The sequence below is a fragment of the Rhinatrema bivittatum genome, chromosome 2 (assembly GCF_901001135.1).
Source record: "Rhinatrema bivittatum chromosome 2, aRhiBiv1.1, whole genome shotgun sequence".
NCBI classification, from domain to species: domain Eukaryota; kingdom Metazoa; phylum Chordata; class Amphibia; order Gymnophiona; family Rhinatrematidae; genus Rhinatrema; species Rhinatrema bivittatum.
In genome coordinates this window covers 526,129,778-526,155,081 of record NC_042616.1, presented here as the reverse complement: position 1 = coordinate 526,155,081, position 25,304 = coordinate 526,129,778, and the positions used below count along the sequence as shown (strand labels likewise).

General features: G+C 44.3%; 1 protein-coding gene across 1 annotated transcript in view; it reads left to right on the top strand.

Moving 5' to 3' along the window:
• LOC115085142 (cytidine monophosphate-N-acetylneuraminic acid hydroxylase-like) overlaps window positions 1-25,304 on the top strand; it is a 266,549-nt gene that overhangs the window by 226,285 nt on the left and 14,960 nt on the right. The window contains 3 exon segments of the mRNA XM_029590791.1: window positions 5,861-5,880; window positions 5,883-6,037; window positions 13,883-13,999. Coding sequence (XP_029446651.1) covers window positions 5,861-5,880; window positions 5,883-6,037; window positions 13,883-13,999 — 292 coding nt within the window.

Below are 25,304 nucleotides of genomic sequence, written 5' to 3'. Positions count from 1 at the left end.
AAGGCATAATAACATAAGAACATAAGAACATGCCATACTGGGTCAGACCAAGAATCCATCAAACCCAGTATCCTGTTTCCAACAGTGGCCAATCCAAGTCACAAGTACCTGGCAAGTACCCAAACATTAGATAGATCACAGCTACTATTGCTTATTAATTACCAACATAGCAGTTTATGGATTTATCCTCTAGGAACTTTTCCAAACCTTTTTTAAACTCAGTTACACTAACTGCTGTAACCTCATCTTCTGGCAATGAATTCCAGAGCTTAACTATGCGCTGAGTGAAAAAGAATTCTTCGATTGTTTTAATTGAGCTACTTGCAAACTTCATAGAGTGCCCTCAGGTCCTTCTATTATCTGAGAGAGTAAATAACCGATTTACATTAACTTGTTCAAGTCCTTTCATGATTTTGTAGATTTCTATCATATCCCCCTCAGTTGTCTCTTCTTCAAACTGAACAGCCCTAACTTCTTCAGCCTTTCCTCATAGGGCAGCCATTCCATGCCACTTATCATTTTGGTCGATCTTCTCTGCACTTTCTCCAGTAGAGCTATATCCTTTTTGAGATGCGGTAACCAGAACTGCAAACAATATTCAAGGTGTGGTCTCACCATGAAGTGATACAGAGGAATTTTGACATCGTCCATTTTATTTTCCATTCCCTTCTTAATAATTCCTAACATTCTGTTTGCTATTTTGTTTGCCACAACACACTGGGCTGACTATTTCAATGTATTATCCACTATGACGCCGCCTAGATCTCTTTCCTGGGTGGTAACTCCTAAGATAGAACCTAACATTATGTAACAACAGCAAGGGTTATTTTTCCCTATATGTATCACTTTGCACTTGTCCACGTTAAATTTCATCTGCCATTTGGAAGCCCAATCTTAGAGACTTGGAAGATCATCCTGCAATTCATCACAATTCGCTTGAGATTTAACTACTCTGCATAATTTTGTGTCATCCACAAATCTGATCACCTCACTCTTAGTACCCCTTTCCAGATCATTTATAAATATGTTAAAAAGCACCAGTCCAAGTACAGATCCCTGAGGCACTCCACTATTAAATATTTCAAAAGAGCAGAAACATCAAATTACACCCAATAATTACAACTAATAACAATTTTAAAAATCTCCTGCTCTCCATACCTGGGATCTTTTGATTTCCAGTCACCCTGAGATTGGGGGAAGTAGGGCTGTACAAATTTTATCTTCCCTCTCACACACACGCACAATAATACATTCATTCTCTCACACATACACAGGCTCCTTCTCCCTCACAGATACATTATGTATGTGTGTATGCATGCCTGTGAGAGCCTATATGTGATACATAGGCTCTCACAGGCACACAAACATTCACAAACACACACATACAAGTACACAGACACATATATGCTCACATAAATACATAGGCTCTCACACAGATACACACATACATAGGCTCTCATACAGATACACACAAACTCACATAGGTTCTCATGCAGACATGCACATAGGCTCTCACACACACATTTGTGCTTACCTAGACACATAGCTCTCACTCAGACACAAACACATAGGCTCTAACACATACATATATGTGCTCACACAGACACACACAAACACATACATAGGATCTCACACAGACCCACACAGATGCTCTCACAGACACTCATAGGCTCTCACACACACACATACAAGCTCACACAAATATATATCTTACCTCCTATTTTCATCAGGCCATGGTGGGATGAGCTGTAGCGGTTTCAGTGGGAAGATTAGAAGAGAGGATAAGGGGTGACAGAATTGAGACTGCTGGATTGAGGGGGAGAAAGGGTGTTTTAAACTACCATGGTTGGGGGTGGGTAGGGTGAGAATTACAGTGAGAATTACAATGTGGCAAAATGATTGGGAGGGGATGAGTGCAGAGGGAGACTGCGACTGCTGGGGAGATGAGTTGGGGGGAGAATGAGACGGGTGGGGAGGGACATAGGGTAGGATAGAGCTGGCAAGGGGGTGGAGGGACGGGGAGAATGAGACTGCTAGGGATGGAGTGGGGAATAGGGATACTGCTAGGGATGATTATGGTGGGATGGGGTGGGGGGAGAAGGATAGGAAGATTGCTGGGGAGAGAGTTGGGGAGGGAGTTGGGTTGGGTGGAGAGTGTGTGGGATTGGGGGGGGAGTGAGACTGCTGGAGAAGAAAATGGATTGGGAGGGAGGGCAACCGCTGGGGATGGCCAGTGGAAGAATTAGGTGGCAACCTAGAGTGCTACAGTCCTTGGGGCAGCAATGACCTCTCCTCCTCCCCTCCTGTGCTGGCAGGAAGGAGGTATCATCACTTCTACACCAGAAGGAGCAAAAGGCAGCAGGATTGGCCCATGCGTCTGGAGCAAGAGCAATGGCTCAAGAGGCCTGAAAGAGCATGAAGCAGCAAGGTCGGTCTGCAGGGCTTTGCGTAGTCAGAAGTAGCAGGGTTGGGCCTGTACGCTTGAGGGGTAGATTTTTCAAAAAGCATTTACTCGAGCCAAAACTGGTTTTTGCCTCGAGTAATATACTTTACTCAAGTAAGTGGGCTTTTCAAAAATTGCTACAATATATGCCATTGAATTGTCCATAGGATTTACTCAAGTAAGTGCACTTTACTCGAGTAAATAGCTTTTGAAAATTGCTACGATAGTATGTCACATTTACATGCGTAACTCCTTTGAAAATGACCCCCTGAGAGTAGAAAGCAGCAGCATTGGTCTTAAAAGTTAGAAGAAGCCAGAGGCAGCAACACTGGCATTGGCCTGGGTGCCAGAAGGAGGAAGACCAGGAGGCAGATCAGCATTGGCCCCATGGCCCAAATAAAGAGAGGGGTCATGAGGATTGAAGAAAGACGTTGCTGCTCCTGCCCCTTGCTTGTGCTTCCAGAGGGAGACTGAGCATGTGTGGTCTAAGCATGTGTGTTGCAGCAAGATTGAGCATGTGTTCTGAGCATGAGTGTGCAAGAGAGAGGAGAAAGTTTGTGTGCAAACAAACCCCTTCTTCCCCTGCTAATCCAGAAAAGCTCAGGACATCAAAAGTTCCCAGGAATGGAGATGGACTTTTTAAATCCTTATTAGTTTAATTATTGGATGTTATTGCTGTGTCTGCTGTTTTGAAATGTTTTATTGGCGTTTGGAAAATTTCTAAAACTATATGTCTTTTTACATTATTTTGTTCTAGTTGTCAGCTGTTTTGAAATATTCTTTTCTGAGTGTGGTTTTACTATTACTGATAGTTTTATAGTTTTCTATTTTATTGTTTGATGTTTTTATACGGTATGGTGGTGATTCTGTTTGCATATGGAATCTAGCTTGCAGCTCCAGTTTAGTTTTTTGTCTGCACATTTGTATTGGTGCTTTATTTTCTCTTTATTCTGTATTGTTCTGCATGTGTGACTGAGGTGAGGTATTCAGCTAATGTGTAGTTTCTGTGTAGTATAGCAGCCTGGCTTATCCTGTTTTCCTAATGAGGTGAATTGGTGTTTTAGGACCTGGTGTAATATTTGCAGTGTTGCCTTTTCATAAGTATATTGTAACAGTTAGTGCTGTTTTGGTATGAGAAGTTTAGTATATTATGATTGTAATTCACTTTACTTGTGGCTTTCTGAGGGCCAAGCCCACACGCAACACATTTTACAATAGGCCTAATACCATATGGGTTCCAAGGGTCTTTTTGGTTTTTTATGCAGGGTTTTCTGGTTGGCATCACAGCTGTGCATGTAAATATAATATCCATATTGCAAGTGATATATTTAACTCAATTATAATGTGTTCTTTTTCACATAAAATCTGTTATTATAAATGCGTTATTTTTTAAATTGTGTGTGAGGTGGGCTGGAGGAGGGCAGGCTCATGGCTGTAAGGTTTGCTTAGGGTGCCTAATTTCCTTCCACTTGCCCCCAGAGGTGGCTGACGCCTGGGGAGGGAGATAAATGAGGTGGTTGGTGAGTTTTCAAGAAAAGAAACATTTGTAAAAAAAAAGAATTCCATAATAGTGTTAACAAATACAATACAATAAAATTACAGGTTTAAGAAAGGACGGTAGCAATTCCCAGGTTTTGGTGCTGGTCCATATTGCATCTAGTCAGATTACATTGCTGCCCAGGGTGGGATAAAGCATATTTTGTTATAAATGCTGTTTCTCCAGGTTTGTTTGTTTTTTATTTGTTTTGCTTTCTTAGTAGAAGATGAGTGTAGTTTTGGAATAGAAATGGTATTGTGTTAGATTATTTTCTGCTGATGTTTTTAGACATTTTCGGCCCAATTTTCAAAGGCCTGCACACATAAAAACCGAGATTTACGCACATGGCCGGGCCTTGCCGCGCTGTGCGCATTTTCAAAGAGTCCCAGCCACGCGCATAAACCCCGGTATGCGCACAAATGCCGGGCCTCTTCAAAGGGTGGGCTGGGGGCGGGGTCTGGGTGGGGAGGGGCGGGCCAGGTCAGCACCATTGTACGGTGTCACGGGGAAGCGTGCACTGGCAGCCGGCCGGCTCGCTTAACTTGCCTCTGCCCCTGAGGAGCAGTAAGTAAAAGATTAAAAAATTTGGGGTAGCTAGGTAGGCATTAGGGCAGTGGTTCTCAACCCTGTCCTGGGGACCCCACTAGGCAGTCGGGTTTTCATGATATCCACAATGAATATGCATGAGAGAAAATTTGCATGCTATGGAGGCAGTGTTTTGAAAATCTACCCCTTTATGCCTATTATACTCATATTCTTGTTGTAAACCATGTTGGGAGCAGAGGGAGCAAGATTGTTGGTGACTCTGGCGTTGAGGGGGGAGTTGGAAGTGAAAAGGGAGCGAGAGTGAGAGTGAATCCCCAATAAATGTCACTACCAGCCACTGCCCTGTATTGCAGGCCAATTAGAATGTGGGTGGCTGCATTTTGCACTAATTGAAGCTTTGGAATGTCTTTCAGTGGTAATCCCACATGAAATGCTTTATAATTATCCAGTCGAACAGTAATTAGAGAATGGAGAATCCTAGCAATGTCAATCAGGTCAAGAAGAGGGAGAAACTGGCAAAATCTCCTAAAATAGGCAAAACCTCTCTTAGCATTGAGCATAATTTGTGCTTCCATATTAAGTTCAGACTAGAATGACATCTCAACTGGACCACATGTTTTCAGGGGCAGAGCCATCCCATCCAAGACTGGAGAATATTCATGTCCTGAGCGTTTAGTTTTATATATCTTTGGGGGTTTCTCTTTTTTTTTTTGTGGGATTTTATTTGCATCCAATCTACAATGGCCCTCAGACACTGATCAATCTGTTCACTGCTTCTGTATTGCCCATGACCTAAAACAGTGTAGAGTTGCAGATCATCTGCAGAGAAATGGTGCCGTACCCCAGATTTGTGAATGCATTCTCCCAAAGATTGCATATAAATATCAAGTAGCATAGGGACGAGGACGGAGCCATGAGGCACTTTGCAGTTGAATTGTTGCAGGGTTTGGCAAGTGATAAAAAAAAATTTTTATGACATTCACATTCGTGGGCCAGTTGATATATTCTGTTGCTAGACCTTTTTTTCAATATCTATGGTACTGAGATCATCTTGTTGATTATTATTATTTGATCTTGGCCACATATTTTGCTTCACACTCCTTTTGCATAATTTTATGTTGTTGGGTATGAGGTATTTTCTCATAATCTCTTTAACTATTTTTTTTTTTTTTTGGCTAAAGTAAATTTGAGCCAAACTTTCGTTCCAAAGTTGATTTCTTCAAATGCATTACTGTGTCGGGGCATACGTATAGCTGTAAGCACTTATTCACAGTTCTACCACACGCGCTGCATTTTCATTGAACTTTCATTCCCTCTGTCTCTTGTCACATTAGCAGTAGCATAATTGAGCCTCCACTGGAACTGCAGTCTTCAAGAAATCCTTGGGACTTGACACTTACTTGACTGCCATCAATGCATCAGTTGATGATGAAATATTTCTCTACCCTTCATGGACTGAAGAGTACTTCACTTGGGCTGGATTTAAGGGTTACAATCTTGTATACAGGTATGTTTAGTGAAGTGTCCTTAACGTTTGTCAGGATTTTAAATGTATTTAACTTTTATCTGTTAACAGTATTAAACGTTCAATTGTATTTAACAAAGGAAATGCCCCGTTTCCTGCAACACTCTGTTGCTGTAAACCGAGGTGATATGCAAATCGAACATCGGTATAATAAAAACAACAAATAAATAAATAATAGACTGCCCAAGGTAATCATACAGTACAATGATAAGTAATTACTTGTTTTTTTATTTTTTTGGTCATAGACAGGAATGGCCCCAGACTTCTGCCAAAAAAAAATGCACCCTTGACAGAATGAGGGTGTGCTTTGGTTAATTGAAAGCATTAGATGAATGGGAAAACCAGGTTCAGATCTAATTGACAGCAGGAAGGAGATGCATGTGAGCCCCTTAAGTTTTCACTTTCATCTACTGATAGAGCACACACTGAAGGTCATTTTCAAAAGGATTTGCACACATAAAGTATGTGTAAATGCACTTTAGCTATGTAAGTGGTCTTTTGAAAATTGCTACCATATAGCCATTGAATTGTCCATAGGATATTCATGTGCTGCTGCACCATATGGTGAATGAAAATGGCTTTTGAAATTGCTCCAATAGTATTTTACGGTTACACAAGTAACTCCTTTGAAAATTACTTCCGGAGTGAGTTAAAGTGCAGCAGGAAGAGAATGGAGCTGTGTAATAAATTCGCAGTTCTTTTTAACCCTTCCATCACACGGGTGGAGACATGCTGACTGAGAGGAATGGTCACAGCATTACAGATCCTTTCGCTGCTAGACCACTGGTTCAGATCCCAGCCAAGGTGGCCTATGTGAAATGAGATGGCTTTCTCAGCTAGCTCCAGGGTCCATAGCAGAAATGTTCACATCATGGCTACTCTCATAATTCTTTGCTACCATGACTTGTCTTGTAACAAGAATATTGTGAGAGAGAGAAAAGATCACAAATAGAACCCAAATAGAGCAAGAGAAATGAGAGATGGGAAGAAGAGGGAAAACAAAGACAGAGTGAAATATCAGCAGATAGAGAGTAAGAATTGTAAAAACTAAACCAAAAACACAAATATGATAGGAAAAAGAGTAATTATAATGCAGAATAATATTTTATTCTTAATTTAGACATAAACTTTGGGAACATGTTAATTATATCAGTGCTTTTAAGGGGCAAGTTTCAAAACAGACCACCCAGGTGCAAAGTCCATGCATACTTTCCCTTTCAAAATTGCTCATGCATACATGGGCCTGCGGACTTTGTACCTGCTTTTTTTGTGTGAGATAAATTTGACTGGAAATAGCGCACTTATATTTGAAAATGCAATGCAGGCCTGCTGTTTTCTAATCCTCTTCCCCATCATCTGTGTCTCTATACCAAGTAAAGGAACTTATTTAAGATCTCTGCCTTCTCTGACTGTTAATCCTAGCTTCTCCTTACTAATCTTTACAGTTCCCCCTTTGGGTGTAACACCTCTCCTTCACAGTTGTCGCCTCTTGATTGCTTGTGCTGTTTTTTTTTTTTTTCTTTTACTCTAGGTCCTTGCTCCTCTCTCTTATCTGCCTCCCTTTGCTTTTCCTGAAATTCCACCTGTCTTTTTACCCTCCTGGGTTTTTCGTCTATTTTCTGAATATTTTTCCTCTTACAATTCCCGCTACAGCCTTACAGCAGCATATGGCCTGTTTTCCCTCTTCCCTTTGCTGATTTACTTTGCACAGAGTGGGACACCGGAAAACCTTTATTTCTCTTGATTAAAAAAAAACCCAGAAAATAACTAAAGGAAAGAAAGTGTCCCCTCCTCCCAGCCATCAAAATGTGCAAATACAAAAGGTTCCATGCCCCCTGCCCCACCGCTCCAACACCTTCTTATCCTATCCATGAGTCTTCAGTAGGCAGTGATCATTCCTCAGTCTCTCCTGCCCCTGTTTCTCCAGATTTCTCAGTTAACCTGAGGCCAGCGTCATTGTGTTTGTACGGTAGAGTTGACCGCTGGCCATTTTGAAAACCCAGAGCTCTAGGGTTAGGAGAAACTGGGGATTGCCTTTTCCCCATGTTAGACCCATGAATAGGGAGGAAGGGGTTGGAGGGATGGGGAAGTCAGAGAACTTTATATTCACTGGTTTTGCAGGTGGGAGGGAGGGGCTTTTTGGGTTTTTTTAATTAAAGGCAGCAGCCTCAAAACCAAACAAAATCTTCATCCATTTTTCTTTCGTTTCATTTTGAAAAAGAAACAGGAAATTTCATTAAAATGCCCTGTTTCTGTTTCAGCAAAAGCGCATCCTTAACAACAGAGATTTATTGCTTTCTCTATATTTTTATTGCTGATCATCATTCCACTATGTACTTCCAGTCCTAGACTTCTGATAAGTCTTTCTCAATTCTATCACTTGTAATCTTGAAGTCAGCTGCCCTAAAGTCCAGGAGCCTTTTTCCAATATTGTCGAAATCTGACTCTAATACTGAATAGCACTTTACTGTGATTGCTAGACCTTAAGTTTTTCCTCCACAATGAGGTCAGTGATTCTGTCTCCGTGTATCAGTACCAAATCCAGTGTAGCGTTCCCATGAGCAGGCTCCTCATGTAGTTGCCCAAGGAATACCCATGCAAGGCATCCAGGATTTCTCCACTCCTATCTGAGGCTGCAGCGGGCAAGACACAAGTCTAACGCTAATTTAGGTGCTCAGATTTAGTTTTCAGAGGGGTTGATTTAAATGCCTAACTCCAAAGTTAGACACCTAAACCTTTGAAAAATTGAACCCCATAGACTGATAACAGTATTGGTCTTGACAATACATTTCCCTCTCTACTGAATACCCCTGAAGTAAACTACAGAACATGTTATTGCTTGAGCTTGCCTGTAAAAATATGTGCATGAGTCAAATGAATGGGAAAGTTTTCAAGAGCTGAAGAAAATAGTACATTTCTGGAATGATATATTTATAAAGACATTGAGAGGATGAAAGCAGTACTTTAATATCAATAAGCCTGAAGTCTTCTCAAGTCTTATTTGTAAAGGTGGGCCAAAACTCCAAAGATTATTAAATGATTTTCAAAGTGGTACAGAACTAGTACCCAAACCCTAAATCTGGGCTTCCCAAACCTATCTTAATGACACCATAGCTGGTTAGGCTTTTGGGATATCCACAATGAATATGCAGGAGATGAATCAGCATAGACTGGGTCTCCAATGTGTGCAAATGTATCATGCATTTTCATTCTGGATATTCCAAAATCCTGACTGACTAGGGTTAGTGGGGCAGGTTTGGGAAGCCATGCTCTAAACAGAGAGGCTTAATGATCTCAAAATGTACTCACTAAAGGAAAGAAATGAAAGGGGGAGATAAGATAAAAATGTTGAGGTCTATAGTAAGCGATATGGTGAGCAGGAAGTTACGAGTAACTTTAGCCAGGATATTCAGCGACACTTACCAGGGTGAGTCTGCCACTGAATATACCCACCCATATGTATCCAGGATAAGTCTGCCACTGAATATACCCATCCAAATGTATCCAGGGTAAGTCTATCACTGTATATACCCATCCAAATATATCCAGGCTAAGCCTGCCACTGTATATACCCACCCATATGTATCCAGGATAAGTCTGCCACTGAATATACCCACCCAACTGTAACCAGGGTAAGTCTGCCACTGAATATATCTGCCCAAATTATCCAGGGTAAGCCTGCCACTGAATATACCCACCCAAATTGCCCCTGAATATACCCACCCAAATTGCCGCTTGGCAATAGTGATCATAATATGATCAAATTTGAATTAATGACTGGAAGGGGGACAGTAAGCAAATCCATGGCTCTCATGGTAAACTTTCAAAAGGAAACTTTGATAAAATGAGAAAAATAGTTAGAAAAAAAACTGAAAGGAACAGCTACAAAGTAAAAAGTGTGCAAGAGGGTGTGGTCATTGTTAAAAAATACCATCCTAGAAGCATAGTCCAGATGTATTCCACACATTAAGAAAGGTGGAAAGAAGGCAAAATGATTACCGGCATGGTTAAAAGGGGAGGTGAAAGAAGCTATTTCAGCCAAAAGATCTTCATTCAAAAATTGGAAGAAGGATCCAACAGAAGAAAATAGGATAATGCATAAACGTTGGCAAGTTAAATATAAGACATTGATAAGACAGGCTAAGAGAGAATTTGAAAAGAAGTTGGCTGTAGAGGCAAAAACTCACAGTAAAAATTTTTTAAAATATATCCAAAGCAGAAAGCCTGTGAGGGAGTCAGTTGGACCATTAGATGATCAAGGGGTTAAAGGGGCACTTTGCTTCGGTGATTACTGAAGAGGATGTTTGGGAGGTACCCATACTGGAGAAGGTTTTCATGGGTAATGATTCAGATGGACTGAACCAAATCACGGTGAACCTAGAAGATGTGGTAGACCTGATTGACTTACTGAAGAGTAGGAAATCACCTGGACCAGATGGTATACACCCCAGAGTTCTGAAGGAACTAAAAAATGAAATTTCAGACCTATTAGTAAAAATTTGTAATCTATTGTTAAAATCATCCATTGTACCTGAAGACTGGAGGATAGCTAATGTAACCCCAATATTTAAAAAGGGCTCCAGGGGTGATCCGGGAAACTACAGACCGGTTAGCCTGACTTCAGTACCAGGAAAAATAGTGGAAAGTGTTCTAAATATCAAAATCACAGAACATATAGAAAGACATGGTTTAATGGAACAAAGTCAGCATGACTTTACCCAAGGCAAGTCTTGGCTCACAAATCTGCTTCACTTTTTTGAAGGAGTTAATAAACATGTGGATAAAGGTGAACCTGTAGATGTAGTGTACTTGGATTTTCAGAAGGCATTTGACAAAGTTCCTCATGAGAGGCTTCTAGGAAAAGTAAAAAGTCATGGGATAGGTGGCGATGTCCTTTCGTGGATTACATACTGGCTAAAAGACAGGAAACAGAAAGTAGGATTAAATGGACAATTTTCTCAGTGGAAGGGAGTGGGCAGTGGAGTGCCTCAGGAATCTGTATTGGGACCCTTACTTTTCAATATATTTATAAATGACCTGGAAACAAATACGAGTGAGGTAATCAAATTTGCAGATGATACAAAATTGTTCAGAGTAGTTAAATCACAAGCAGATTGTGATAAATTGCAGCAAGACCTTGTGAGACTGGAAAATTGGGCATCAAAATGGCAGATGATGGATAAGTGCAAGGTGATGCATATAGGGAAAAATAACCCATGCCATAGTTACACAATGTTAGGTTCCATATTAGGTGCTACTACCCAAAAAAGAGATCTAGGTGTCATAGTGGATAACACATTGAAATCGTCGGTTCAGTGTGCTGCGGCAGTCAAAAAAGCAAACAGAATGTTAGGAATTATTAGTGAGGGAATTGTGAATAAAATGGAAAATATCATAATGCCTCTGTATCGCTCAATGGTGAGACCGCACCTTGAATACTGTGTTTAATTCTGGTTGCCGCATCTCAAAAAAGATATAATTGTGATGGAGAAGATACAGAGAAGGGCTACCAAAATGATAATCTCAAAACTTTTAAGAAAAATTTAAAAACATGGCTCTTTAAAAAAGCCTTCACTAAAGAGTGTGGAGGGTAGAGAATGAATGTACAGAGTAATGCAGATGAGAATGAATTTACTCAATCCTACTTTTAAGAAGTAATATCTCAAAGAGATAGTAACTCAATAATATACCTGGACTTGACCAACATTACTCAAATAATGATTTTATTTATGAAATTGTAACCGAACTTTATTGGCACCTGTTAGAATGTACGATATCCTAGATTTACTAACCTTAGTCTATGTGCCTATTTGTAAACCGTTGCGATGGTATATAACTTAGCGACGGTATAGAAAAGTTTTTAAATAAATAAATAAGGGGAATGGAACAGCTCCCCTATGAGGAAAGACTAAAGAAGTTAGGACTTTTCAGCTTGGAGAAGAGATGGCTGAGGGGGATATGATAGAGGTGTTTAAAATCATGAGAGTTCTAGAAAAGGTAGATGTGAATCAGGTATTTACATTTTCAGATAATAGAAAGACTAGGGGGCACTCCATGAAGTTAGCATGTAGCACATTTAAAACTAATCGGAGAAAGTTTTTTTTCATTCAATGCACAAATAAACTCTGGAATTTGTTGCCAGAGGATGTGGTTAGTGCAGTTAGTATAGCTGTGTTTAAAAAAGGATTGGATAAGTTCTTGGAGGAGAAGTCCATTACCTGCTATTAATTAAGTTGACTTAGAAATTAGCCACTGCTATTACTAGCAAAGTTAACATGGAATAGACTTAGTTTTTGGGTACTTGCCAGGTTCTTATGGCCTGGATTGGCCACTGTTGGAAACAGGATGCTGGGCTTGATGGACCCTTGGTCTGACCCCAAGTAGCAGGCTTATCCAGGGTAAGCCTGCCACTTACCTGACATACCCTTTTGAATATCAACTTTGTTAAATATTTTTGCAAGTTTTAATGAATTACAAGAAAGTAGCATTTTCTGTAGGGAAAACTCTTTCAAGAACAATGGATCAAGGTTCGGTGGGAGGAAGTAGGGTAAAATAATGGAGTGGGGTCTGAGTGTTGGTTTAGATATGGAAGCTCATATGCTCATCTGCCCAGAATGCTAGGATGCCAAAAAGGAAAGGTGCCACAGCCAGCTTGCTCGGAGCAGCAGTACAGCTGCTTTGAGCTCCCCTAGAGATGTGATGGGGTCAGCTAATATGGAGCAGCAGTAGGATCTTGGAATTCTCTCAAGCAGGGCTTAAATTATAGTACAATATTGGAATCATCCCCCAGCCTCCCACCAAAATCCTCATCCAGATCCTGCAAAGCTCGTTTCTCGTGCCCAATGCACTGTTGCCCATGATACGAGGGGGGGGGGGGGGGGGGGGGGGGGGGGGGCAGAGACATTGTTTTCAAGCACATGGTGCAAGGAGCTTAATGCACTGTGTCTGGAATGGACAGTCCTCTCTCCAATCCATGGAACCAGCACCCTCCCTCAGGCTATGGGAGGGTCTAATTACCATTTCTGTATAGAAAAGTTTATTTTACAATGGAGGGGGATCCTCATGGCAATCTCGCTCTCAGACTTGGGGGGGGGGGTCTCATGGCAGTCTCTTTCACTATCTCAGACTGGGGTCTCATGGCAGCTTCTCTCATGCTGGATCTTCCTGTGGCAGACTCCCTTTCTCTATCTTCTCCCACCCCTTTCCCTGTTGGGGGAGAGGCTGTTTGCCTGTCACCCTTCTCTAAATGAATGCAATACAGAAACTTGAAGCCAACTTTTTTAAACAGGTACCAAGACAGCCTGGCATATGTGGCTCTGTAATTGCGCCTTCTGTATAGAATAGGTACAGAGCCCAACTGCCACCCAGTCATATCCCAGGTGCTGGAAATACGGGTGAACTTTCAACTCGTGAAGAGCAGCATCTGCAACTGATATGGGGCAGGGCCAAAATCAGGCCTGTGCCTCTTTAAGACAGGGCAGCCCACAGATTGTTGAGTCAAGGTTTGAAATTATTTATTGAAACTCAGTTCCAGACAGCTCTCTTAGGTATACTTATTGGAGCGAGGGGTACCAGGATGCCCAGCATGAGAAGCAGATTGTCTTGCCTTCATACCCCAGCCAAGGGGAAATAGATAAAGAGCAATCTAATGCAGTCAATCAAGCTCGTACGGCTGGGAGATAATTTTAGTGCCGTTGTTACTAGTAAGGGCAGGAAAGACTGATAACTACTTCAAGAGCAGTATAGGCATTCAAGTCAACACTTACATGACGTTTTAATATATAAGACACAGTACTCACCATGCCTGGCCTTCTATTCTTGCTTTTTATAGATGATAGAAACTGATGATGATTTCAACCCATTGAAAGATGGATTTGACTATTTGGTTGACTTTCTTGACCTATCCTTTCCAAAAGAAAGACCTAGCCGTGAACATCCTTATGAAGAAGTAAGTAGCGATGATAAATAGATTATGTGTAACCTATAAGATCTATAAATGAACTTAAATAACAAGAAAATTATTGTGATAACAAGGGGAAAAAAGCCCAAACTATAGAAATATTTGCTGATGGAATCAAGTTGGAACAAATAAAAGAATATAAACATCTATTTAGTTGCATCATAGGACATGAAGACTGTTCAACAGAATTAAAAAAAAAAAAAAAGAATGAACAATGCAAAAAAATGGCTTTTGGGACTGCCATGAGATTTTAAGGGGGGAACTTGTATTTCAAGTTACAGAAAAGGTTATGGAGTGCATGCATCTTAGCAGCAGGATATGGAAATGAAACCTGGACTTGCAGCACTCAACTTTCAAATTGTCTGTATTGGGACAATGTCCACTGATACTTTTTACCCATAGACTTTGCACTGGTTTCAAAGCAAACATTACAAGTGTACTTTCACTTTAAAAATTGCCTGGATTCAAAGTACCTGGAGACATTTGCAGCTGCATTCTCTGGAGGTACATTTTTCATGGACAATTAAACGCCTGGATTTGAAAAAGCAGTCTATGTACTTTCTTCTTCTCCCCTGACCTGAGCACACTTTTGGGAATGCCTCCTGTAAATGCACTCTAAAGCGTGCATTTGCTACTCTTAGCTACATTCAGGCCGATGCAGTAAAAACTGCAGGAGAGCGGGCACTCCGTGTTGAGTGCCTGCTCTCCCAATGCGTGCCCAGCCACCTCTCCTGGGGGTGCAATTCTTTATTTAAATGAGGGGGTCGCGCTAATAAAGAGGTGCTAGGATAATAGCGCGTCCCTGGTGCCTCCTTATTAGCATAGAGATGGCTGTCAGCGGGCCCCAACAACTGATACTATATTTTACCAGCGTCGGTTTCCAAACCCGCTGACAGCCACGGGTTAGGAAAATGGACCCCTGTAAAATTGAGCATCCGTTTTTCTAACCCACTGATCGGCGGGCAGATTTTTTTTATTTTTGGTTCCTCCAACTTAATATTGCTAGGATATTAAGCCAGAGGGTGTACCATCATTACAGAATACACATCTAACAAAAGTAAGAGACTACATGTCAGGGGTGCGCATTTGTTTCCTACGTATTTGTAATCCACAACATATAGGGCCATATTTGTTGTATTCGTGGGGAAGTGAAATGTATCGTGATTCCCCACGAATACAACGAATCTTCGCCGAATTATTCGGCCATCTAAAGAGGTGATTTTAAACCAACCTCCCACCCTCCTGACCCCCCCCCCCCACCAAGACTTACCAAAACTCCCTGGTGGTCCAGCAGGGGGTCCGGGAGCCATCTACTGCACTCACACCCTCAGCTGCCGGTATTCAAAATGGCGCCGATAGCCTTTGACCTTCTATGTCACAGGGGTTACCGGTGCCATTGGTCAGCCCCTGTCACATGGTAGGAGCAATGGATGGCCGGCGCCTACCATGTGACAGGGGCTGACCAATGGCACCGGTAGCCCCTGTGACATAGAAGGTCAAAGGCTATTGGCGCCATTTTGAATACTGGCAGCCGAGGGTGTGAGTGCAGGAGATGGCTCCCACACCCTCAGCTGGACCACCAGGGAGTTTTGGTAAGTCTTGTGGGGTTCAGGAGGGTGGGGGTTGTACTTAATTCAATTTTAGCCGAGAAACGAATAAGAATTAACGCATGTACGTATCAGGGGCCCCCTTTGCCGAATGCAATGTATCTGCCCCCCAACAAATACGAATCCCGAATGCGATATATGGCGTCCCTCTGCACATCCTTACTGTATGTTCTCCATAGTAGGCCCTATACTATGGAGCTCACTACCTGAGTCTCTATGACTAACTGCAGAAACAAAGAAATTCAAATGTGGCCTAAAAACATGGTTATTTCAAAATGCCTACAACCTAACGTAGACTTTTCTGAACCCAGTACTTCCACCTACATGGACAAATTTCAATAAGAACTTATCTTTTCATCTCAATCCCTCTTCACTTTCCATCCCTCCCAAATATTTAAAACTGAAACTTATTCTTTCTCTCGTCAACTTAATATCCCTCTGCTACCTAATGTTAAAAGTTGATACCTCATTCCTGCATAATCTTTTCACCCCCATCACATTAATGAACAGTTCTAAAATGAATGTTTTATGAACACATCCAGTGAAAGCATTTGTCAATCTATAATATGTATGTCGTGTTGTAAACCGTCGTGATCTTCATTTGAAACGAAGGTATATAAAATGGCTAAATAAAAAAAAATTAGTAATAATTGTGTATGTGTTATGTAATCTGCTTTAACCATTGAGGAAGTAGCAGAACAGAAGTTTGAATAAATAAAAATAAAATAAATAAATCTCCCTGATATCAACAATGCAAACTTGAGCGGTCTGACACCTTTTCCCTCCCCAGGGTCTGCAGTGCCATGTGTTCAGCAGCAGGTGAGAAAGTATCAGGGTTAGGGTGCAGGAAACTGTGGGCAAACCACAGTTTGGATTGAAAAAAACTGTCGCCTTCTACCTGGAGTAGACCAAATCCCATAGGAGGTACATCCAACTTCTTGTTACTTTTGACCCTAACATGCCTGGTATTGCAGGAACCAAAAGAACACTTTCTAATTGAATAGCAGATTGCACCTCCTTCTATGCTCAGGAGGATCTGACTCTAGAAAGGCATGTCAAGGCTCATAATGTTAGAGCCATAAGACATTGCCTTCATTGAGATTTGTAAAGCTGCGATGTGGAGCGCATTCCATACTTTTAATTCCCATTATTGTTTAAATATCGATTCCTGGCATGACAATAGGTTTGTTCAGTCTATCCTCCGGGGTTTATTTGAGGTGAAGAATACAACTCCATTCCCCCTTGGGCCCCGTTATATCTTTCTGGATTGTCTAACATATTTGGAGCCCCTGTTCTGGTGTCCGAGCCTGGAAGGCAGGGGTCCTGGGACCAACTCCTCTTTCTTTTCTGTCCCGCAGGCCCGGGGGTGTCAGGTTTTTTCGGAAGAAGGAGAAAAACTACTCCAAAGCCAAAGGTTTGTGGGATGACTCTTTCTCTCATGGAAAGATCTCTCTTCACTTTCATTGTGAGGGATGGAGGGCCAACAAAATACTCTGGCTTCTCGAGCTCGCTGTCCAAACAAAGCTTTACTGGAACAATTATTCAAAAGCAAATTGTGACACTTAACACACCAGTTCTTAGCACAACAGGTTATCACATTTCTCCAACTTACCTTCTGTGCAAGTTTTTCTCAGTATTTGGACCACAGAATGAACTCACCCTCCAGTGCATGGAAAAGCTTCCCAGGTGAACAGGGGACTCTTAAGTTGGATGAAAAATCCCCTTCCAAAACTATTGTAGGCAAACAGGGCTTAAACCCTGTATGACTCCCCCTTGTACCTCTTCTCCCCATGGTGAAGACTCAGATGAGGATCTCCAGATGTAACAAAAAGTTCTAACTCATAGTTCTCTTTTTCCAGATGACACGGGACCTTTCAGATGAAAGGTCCAAGCAGCAGGGAACAATCAGGTCTTCTGGTTTTCCTTACGTTAGGGCAGAAAGGGTGGTAGCAAACCTCCCCCCCCCCCCCCCTGAAAAAGGCAAAAAGGCAAAAACTGGAACTCTGCTGCAGTGAGTCACCCCGCTCTATTCACAGGTTTGGGATGGAAAGCAAGCGAATCTTCTCTACTCCCAGCTTTTTCAATAAAAAGGACTCCCCAAAAGTCCCTTACCACAGGCCAAATACAAAGGATCTCACAGAAAACTTTCAAAAGCAAGTCCAATGTCCCTTAAGCAAACCCTGGGACACGCCTCCCTGAACAGGCTGTGTACCAGCAAGGCAAGTAACCCCTTTCCTATTCAGTGCAGAATCCAAGCCATGGGACCTAGCACAGCAAGAATAGGAAGAAAATCACCTCCTTCTTTGCCACACTTATCTATGACGCAACCTCCTTTTATACCAGCAGGGGGCTAGGTATTCCCACAGGCTCCGTGGAGGTGCACCCTCCCTCTATTTCCTACTACTAGCTGAAAGGGTGCAGGAACTAGGGCCAATTATTGGTGATTCCAAAGGGTCACCACGTGTTGTTAAAAAAAAAAAAAAACTAGTAGGATGTTTGTCCAACAAGAAATGTTACATCTGTTGGCATTCATGCTATTTTGAACTGATTTATTAATTTATATTCCACTTTTCCAAAATATATATTTTATTCAAAGCAGATTACAGAATTGAAAGCATTTAGAACAAGAAGTATATGTTATGCATGCCGGCCATGGCAGACCCACGGCCCGGCCCCCTCACCTCTCTCAGACAAATCCAGTGCCTGGTTCCTCATCCCTGGCAGCGGTGAGCCGCCGGCTCCGTCCTCGGGCCGCCCTCGGTGCCTCAGTCTCAGCTGCAGATCCCTGTGCTCTGTGGAGAGACACCACCGTCCAGCGCCGCTCCCCTCCCTAGGCGTGCGTGCGTGCACCTTTGAGTCTTATGAAGGGCCCGAAGTGGGAACTTGGCCACGGCCCCGGATGATGATATCAGCAGAGCTCCGGTACTTAAGGCAGAGCTCCGCTCCTAAGAATTGCCTTTGCAACAGGTCTCCACGCTGGTTGTGTACTCGTTGCCTCCTGGTGATTCTCCTTGTTCCTGGTTCCTGTTCTTTATTGACTCCTGTTCCTGGTTCCCTTGTTCCTGCATTCCTGATTCCTAACCTACCTTTGGATTACCTTCTCAGACACGACCTCCGCATTGCCTGACCATGCCGTTGACTCTCTTCAAGCCCGGACCTCTGCATTGCCTGACCACACCGTTGACTCTCTCCAAGCCCGGACCTCTGCATTGCCTGACTATGCTATCGACTCACTCCAAGCCTGGACTCTGCATTGCCTGACCACGCCGTTGATTCTCTCCTCGTCCAGACCTCAGCCTCGTCTTGCCACTGCTCCCAGATTGCCGTTGGCCCTGACTCCAGCTTGCCCTACGATGCTTCTTCAGTTTACGTCCTGGACTTGGCCTATTCAGGCTTCGACCTGTTCTTGCTTGGGCGCCCCCTGTCTGACTTTGGTTCTATTGAGTCTGGGTCTCCGGGACTCCACCTCATCCAGTACAGACTTCTTCATTCCACTGTTGCCACTGGGCTGACCCCTCGATCCTTCCATCGACGATGACTTACGGAGGCCCACCTAAGTCCAGCCGGCCCCGGTACCCAAAGGCTCAACCCGCGGGGAAAGAGGGCTGGTATTGGTAAAGCACCAGCTGGCCTCCGACCATCAGCCCACTATGCCTGCCAATGGTGGGGACCTGTAGGAACCCTCCTACGGGTAGCATCAACCCCACCTTGACCCAAGGGTCCACTTTTGGTGCAACAGGTTGCAAAGGCCATGGACTTGGCAGAGCCGTGTGCCCTCCAGGCTATTCCTAGCCTGGCTTCAAAGGTACAAGAACAGCAACAGTTTCTCGAGGCACTGGCCTCCTCCCTTGAGCATCTACATGCCCGGCTTGATGCCCAATCCGGTAATTGAATTCCAGTACTGGCTACCTCTCACCATCACCTGTCTCCCTCCACTCCTAGAGCCTTGCTGGCCCTACCAGCTCCACCTCATTTTAACGGTGACTCCAAACTCTGCAGAGGGTTCATCAACCAATGCTACATGCAGTTTGCTCTGCTGCCCTCCATCTTTCAAGATGAATTCACGAAAATCACCTTTATCTTGTCTAGTCTAGAAGGGAAGGCGTTGGCTTGGGCTTCACCCTCATGGGAGTGATCGGATTCACTCCTACAGGAACTACATGTAGCTTACAACTTGGTGCGTATCCGCCCCGATGACATCTGGAAAACAGCTTTCAACATCAGAGACAGGCATTACAAATTTCTGGTGATGCCCTTTGGCCTCTGTAATGCTCTCGCAGTATTTCAATGAATGAATAATGAAAACTTCAGAGATCTGTAATATGTTAAGGTTGTGGCATACCTTGATGACATCCTTGTTTTCTCCAAGGATCTGGCTGTACACCGCACCGATGTCCAAACAGTTCTTCAGCATCTCCAAGAAAACCATCTATTCAAGAAATTGGATAACTGCCTGTTTGAAAAGTCCACTCTGCCCTTTCTTGGGTACATAATTTCACAAGGATTCTCTATGGACTCTGAAAAACTCAAAGGAATCCATGATTGGCCACAGCCCGTGGGTCTTAAAGCTTTACAACAATTTCTAGAATTCACAAATTATTACCGCCATTTCATTCCTCATTACTCAACACTGGCGGATCCTCTGACTGCATTGACCCAAAAGGGCCAAGATACCCGGAACTGGACCTCGGAAGCCATTACAGCCTTTCACTGCCTCAAAGAGGCCTTCCTAGCTGGATCTTGTCTTCACCACCCAGACCCAAACCATCCCTTCCAGGTTGAGGTGGACGCCTCCACTATTGGGGCTGGGGCAGTCTTGAGCCAACATTCTGCTTCTGGTTCCCTAGTCCCGTGCTGATTCTACTCTCGTAGGTTCTTTTCAGCGGAACACAACTACTGCAATGGAGATCGCGAATTACTTGCCATCAAATTGGCTCTAGAAGAATGGCGCCCGTGGCTAGAGGACTCTCAACATAAATTCACCATATTCACAAATCACAAGAATCTGGAACACATGAGCCATGCCCAGCATCTTAACACCCGTCAAGCTCGTTGGGACCTGTTTTTTTTCTAGGTTCAACTTTGAAGTTCGCTATCGTCCAGCTGAGAAAAATCTTCGGGCAGATGCCCTATCACGTTCCCTTGAACCAGAAGATACTCCTGAAGTACCCAGTCACATTATTGACCCAGCTTGTATTTGTTAGTCTGTGACTCACCCAGTTCCGACTGGAAAGACTGTTGTGTCCCTTCAACTCCATGAAAGAGTCCTCCGGTGGGCATATGACTCTAAGTTCACAGGTCACCCAGGGCAAGTGTGAACTCTAGCATTGCTCCAGCAGTTCTTCTGGTGGCCCACTATGGTCTCTGATGCTAAAGCGTACGTCGATTCCTGCAATATTTGCACTTAACAGAAAGCCCCGGTCGGTCGACTGTGGAGTTTGCTCCAGCCACTTCCAGCTCCCGAAGAATCGTGGACACATTTCTCCACGGATTTCATCGTGGACTTACCGCCATCGAAGGGTCACATGGTTATATGGGTTACCATAGATAGATTTTCCAAAATGGCCCATTTTGTTCCACTACCAGGCCTACCATCTGCTCCCGAATTGGCACACCTGTTCTTTCTCCATATATTTCGACTACACGGTTTGCCCAAGAACATTGTCTCTGACAGAGGTCCACAAATTGTTGCCCAATACTGGCGCATCCTTTGTAATAAATTTGGCATCAACATCAGTTTACCAACAGCGTACCATCCTCAAGCCAATGGACAAGTTGAGTGAATGAACCGCTCTTTAAAATCATTCCTCCACGCCTATATAAATGACCGTCAAGATAACTGGTCTAAACTCCTTCCTTGGGCGGAGTTTTCCCTCAACTCCCATATTGCCGCTGCTACAGGTATGTTGCCTTTTTCTATCTTTTATGGGAAGCAACCATGACCACGATCTGCTGCACAAGCTACTGCTGATGCCCTCAAGGCACTCTGGAATCAGACGAATCTTCGCTTATGCCAAATTGCATCCCAGGCCAAGAAGTCTGCGGACATCTATCGATGCTTGGCCTCTGAATTCCTTCCTGGCCAGAAAGTCTGTTTGAGCACTCAGTATATTTGGCTTAAGATACCTTCCCAAAGGTTTGCACCAAGGTACATTGGACCTTTTCTAATCATTCATCTTGTTGGACCAGTTACATACCAGCTTTGGTTGCACCAACATTGGGAATCCATAATATTTTTCACGTATCGCTTCTGAAGCCAGTAGTCCTATCCTGGCCTTCACGGAAAGTCCCTGAACCATCTCCATTGGTTGCGGAGACCGACACTACCTACAAGGTTCATGAAGTCCTTGATGTTCGCCGTAGGGGCCGCCAGTGGGAATGCCTCCTTTCCTGGGAGGGTTACGGCCCCGAAGAGAATTCGTGGGAACTAGCTCGTAACATCCTGGATAAGGACCTCCTCCTTTGATTTCATAATGCCCATCAGGGCAAACCCAGACCTCCAAGGGGGGGCATAAGGGGGGGGGGTACGATTATGCATGCTGGCTGCCGCAGACCCGTGGCCTGGCCCCCTCACCTCTCTCAGACAAATCAAGTGCCTGGTTCCTCGTCCCTGGCGGTGGTGGGCCGCCAGCTCCATTTTCAGGCCGCCCCTGGTGCCTCAGTCTCAGGTGCATATCCCTGTGCTCTGCTTTGGGCCTCTCCGTGTGGCCCATGGAGAGATGCCGCTGTACCTAGGCCGCCCTCCCTAAGCACGTGCACGCGCACCTTTGAGTCTTATGAAAGGCCCGAGGTGGGAACTTGGCCGCAACCCCGGATGATGATGTCAGCGGAGCTCTGGTACTCAAGGCCGGGTTCTGCTCCTAAGGATTGCCTTTGCAACAGGTCTCCATGCTGGTCGTGTACTCGTTGCCTCCTGGTGATTCTCATTGTTCCTGGTTCCTGTACTTCGTTGACTCCTGTTCTTGGTTCCCTTGTTCCTGCGTTCTTGATTCCTAACCTACCTTTGGATTGCCTTCTTGGAAACAACCTCCAAATTGCCTGACCATGCCGTTGACTCTCTCCAAGCCCAGACCTCTGCATTGCTTGACCACGCCGTTGACTCTTTCCAAGCCCGGACCTCTGCATTGCCTGAGTATGCTGGTGACTCTCTCCAAGCCCGGACCTCTGCATTGCCTGACTACACTATTGACTCTCTCCAAGCCCAGATGTCTGCATTGCCTGACTATGCTATTGGCTCTCTCCAAGCCCAGACCTCTGCATTACCTGACTACATCTTTGACTCTCACCTCATCCAGCCACTGCCTTTGACTCTCACCTCATCCAGCCACTGCTCCCAGATTGCCACTGGCCCTGACTCCAGCTTGCCCTATGACTCTTCTTCAGTCTATGTCCTGGACTTGGCCTATTAAGGCTTCGGCCTGTTCTTGCTCGGGTGCCCCCTGTCTGACTTTGGTTCTATTGGTGCCCGGGTCTCCGGGACTCCGCTTCATCCAGTACAGACTTCTTCATTCCACTGTTGTTGCCTCTGGGCTGACCCCTCGATCCTTCCATTGACAACGACATACAGAGGCCCACCTAAGTCCATCCAGCCCCAGTACCCAAAGGCTCAACTCAAGGGGAACGAGGGCTGGTATTGGTGAAGTGCCAACCGGCCTCCATCCGTCAGCCCACTTCACCTGCCGATGGTGGGGACCCGTAGGAACCCTCCTACGGGTAGCATCAACCCTACCTCGGCCCAAGGGTCCACCTCCAGTGCGACAGGGTATAATAAAAATCCCTTAAATAATATATCGTACACATAGAATGGGACCCTGTAGGGATAAGCCAGTCATCCTAAAAGGAGTGTGCAATGGAACCAAACTCTGCAGGCCTGAGCAACGCATGATGGAAGTCCAGCCACGTATGGCCCCTGCAGTTTTAATGCCTTTGAGAGCTACACTGAGGAAAAGAAGCTGCTATTGTTCTTCATACTGCGCATTTGTCTTCACCAGGACTGAAGCAGGAACCAGGAAACACAGGAATATGGCCTGGCAACAATATATCTCAGAGCTAACTCTGAATGGACTGTTGGGACCAGAAAAGTTATGTCAGGCTAGAAATACTTATATACAACCCTCTATTTGTGACACACCTAATGCTAGTCCAATAGGGAGCCTTCGGAGTCAGATCTCCCTAACTTTACATCGCTTAGTATTTTCTGCAGGGTTCTTGGTGATTCAGAGTCCCTGTGGCTCTACTGCAGGATCCCCTGGCCTTGAACACCGAGGCCCTGATACTTGCTTATTAGCAGTTGACACAGGTAATTTGGAATCATTCATATTTGTCTGCTCTTTATTTAAATCCACCTGTGTTACTTCAGCCTTTTCCACATCTCTGTCGAGATATTTTGACTTCCCTATTTTGCCAGTATCCTTAGAAAGTATCTCACTGTAAACCATGCACTCCTGAGTTACTGTCAGTCGCCCCCCCCCCCCCCCCCATGACCTTGTTTAAAAATTGCTCTATCTCCTTATTAAATGTTAACACCAGCAGCCGCATTCCATCTTGGCTAAAGTGTAGCCCATCCCATCAGAATAGGCTCCCTCTTCCATAAAATGTTCCCCAGTTACTTATAAATAAATAGCCCTCTCCCCTGAACTATCATCTCTTCCACACATTGAGACTCTGGTGCTATGATTGCTTCTGGGATCCTGTGCATGGGACAGGGAGCATTTCTGAGTGTTGCAAATGTGGACCCTTGATCCGAGATGAGGTTTGACACTACCTGAAGGAAGGAGCCTTGCAGGATCTTGTCATCAGTTTGCGGAGCTGGTCAGCGTGGGAACCCAACAGGACCTTCACCAATACCGGCCCTCATTCCCCACAGGTTGAGCCCTTGGGTAACAGGGCTGGCTGGACTTAGGAGCAGGTCTCCAGAGAAGATTGGGTCCATGAAGGGTGCTGGCAAAAACCAAATGAGAGGTTCAAGGGTCAGGACTGGCAGTGGTCCAGTGAATCCCAAAAACGAACCAGGAGTCAGGACAGGCGACAATCCAGTGAAGTCCAGGAATCAGGGCAGGCAGCAATCCAACAAAGTCCAGTAACATACCAGGAGTCAGGGCAGGCAACAATTCAATGGAGTCCAAAACAATCCATGCTAAGGCCAGAGAAGTAATCCAGAAGGGGACAGCATCAGGCAACTCGCTACTCACAAGGAGCTTGACCTGTTGCTGAGGCAAGGCACTAAAAGCAGGAGTAAGGTTAAATAGGCAGAAGGCTGACGTCAACAGAGGGAGTCGTGGGAACTTTTCTCACTGTGGCCCCTTTAAGATCTGTGGAGAGGCACATGCACGTGCCTATGGAGTCACTGGTGGGGCTTGGCATCAACAGCGAGAGCAGCGGTTCTGGGCCATGAGGGAGTTCATCGATGGCAATGGCACTCTACCACTGCAAGAGGGGTCAGGGCTGAGCCAGGGCAGTGCTGGGTAAGTGCAACTGGCTGCAGAACACCGCATCCAGCACACGCAACACTGAGAATACAACTCTGGGAGTTTTGGATCTCAATTTCCTACCTAAAAGCCTAAATTTACCTTCCTCCTGCACCTTCCTATGTCTTTGGTACTTACATCTACCAAGACAGCCAGCTGCTCCCCAGCAATCTCTAAAATCCTATCTAGGTGATGCATGAGGTCCACAACCTTCACACC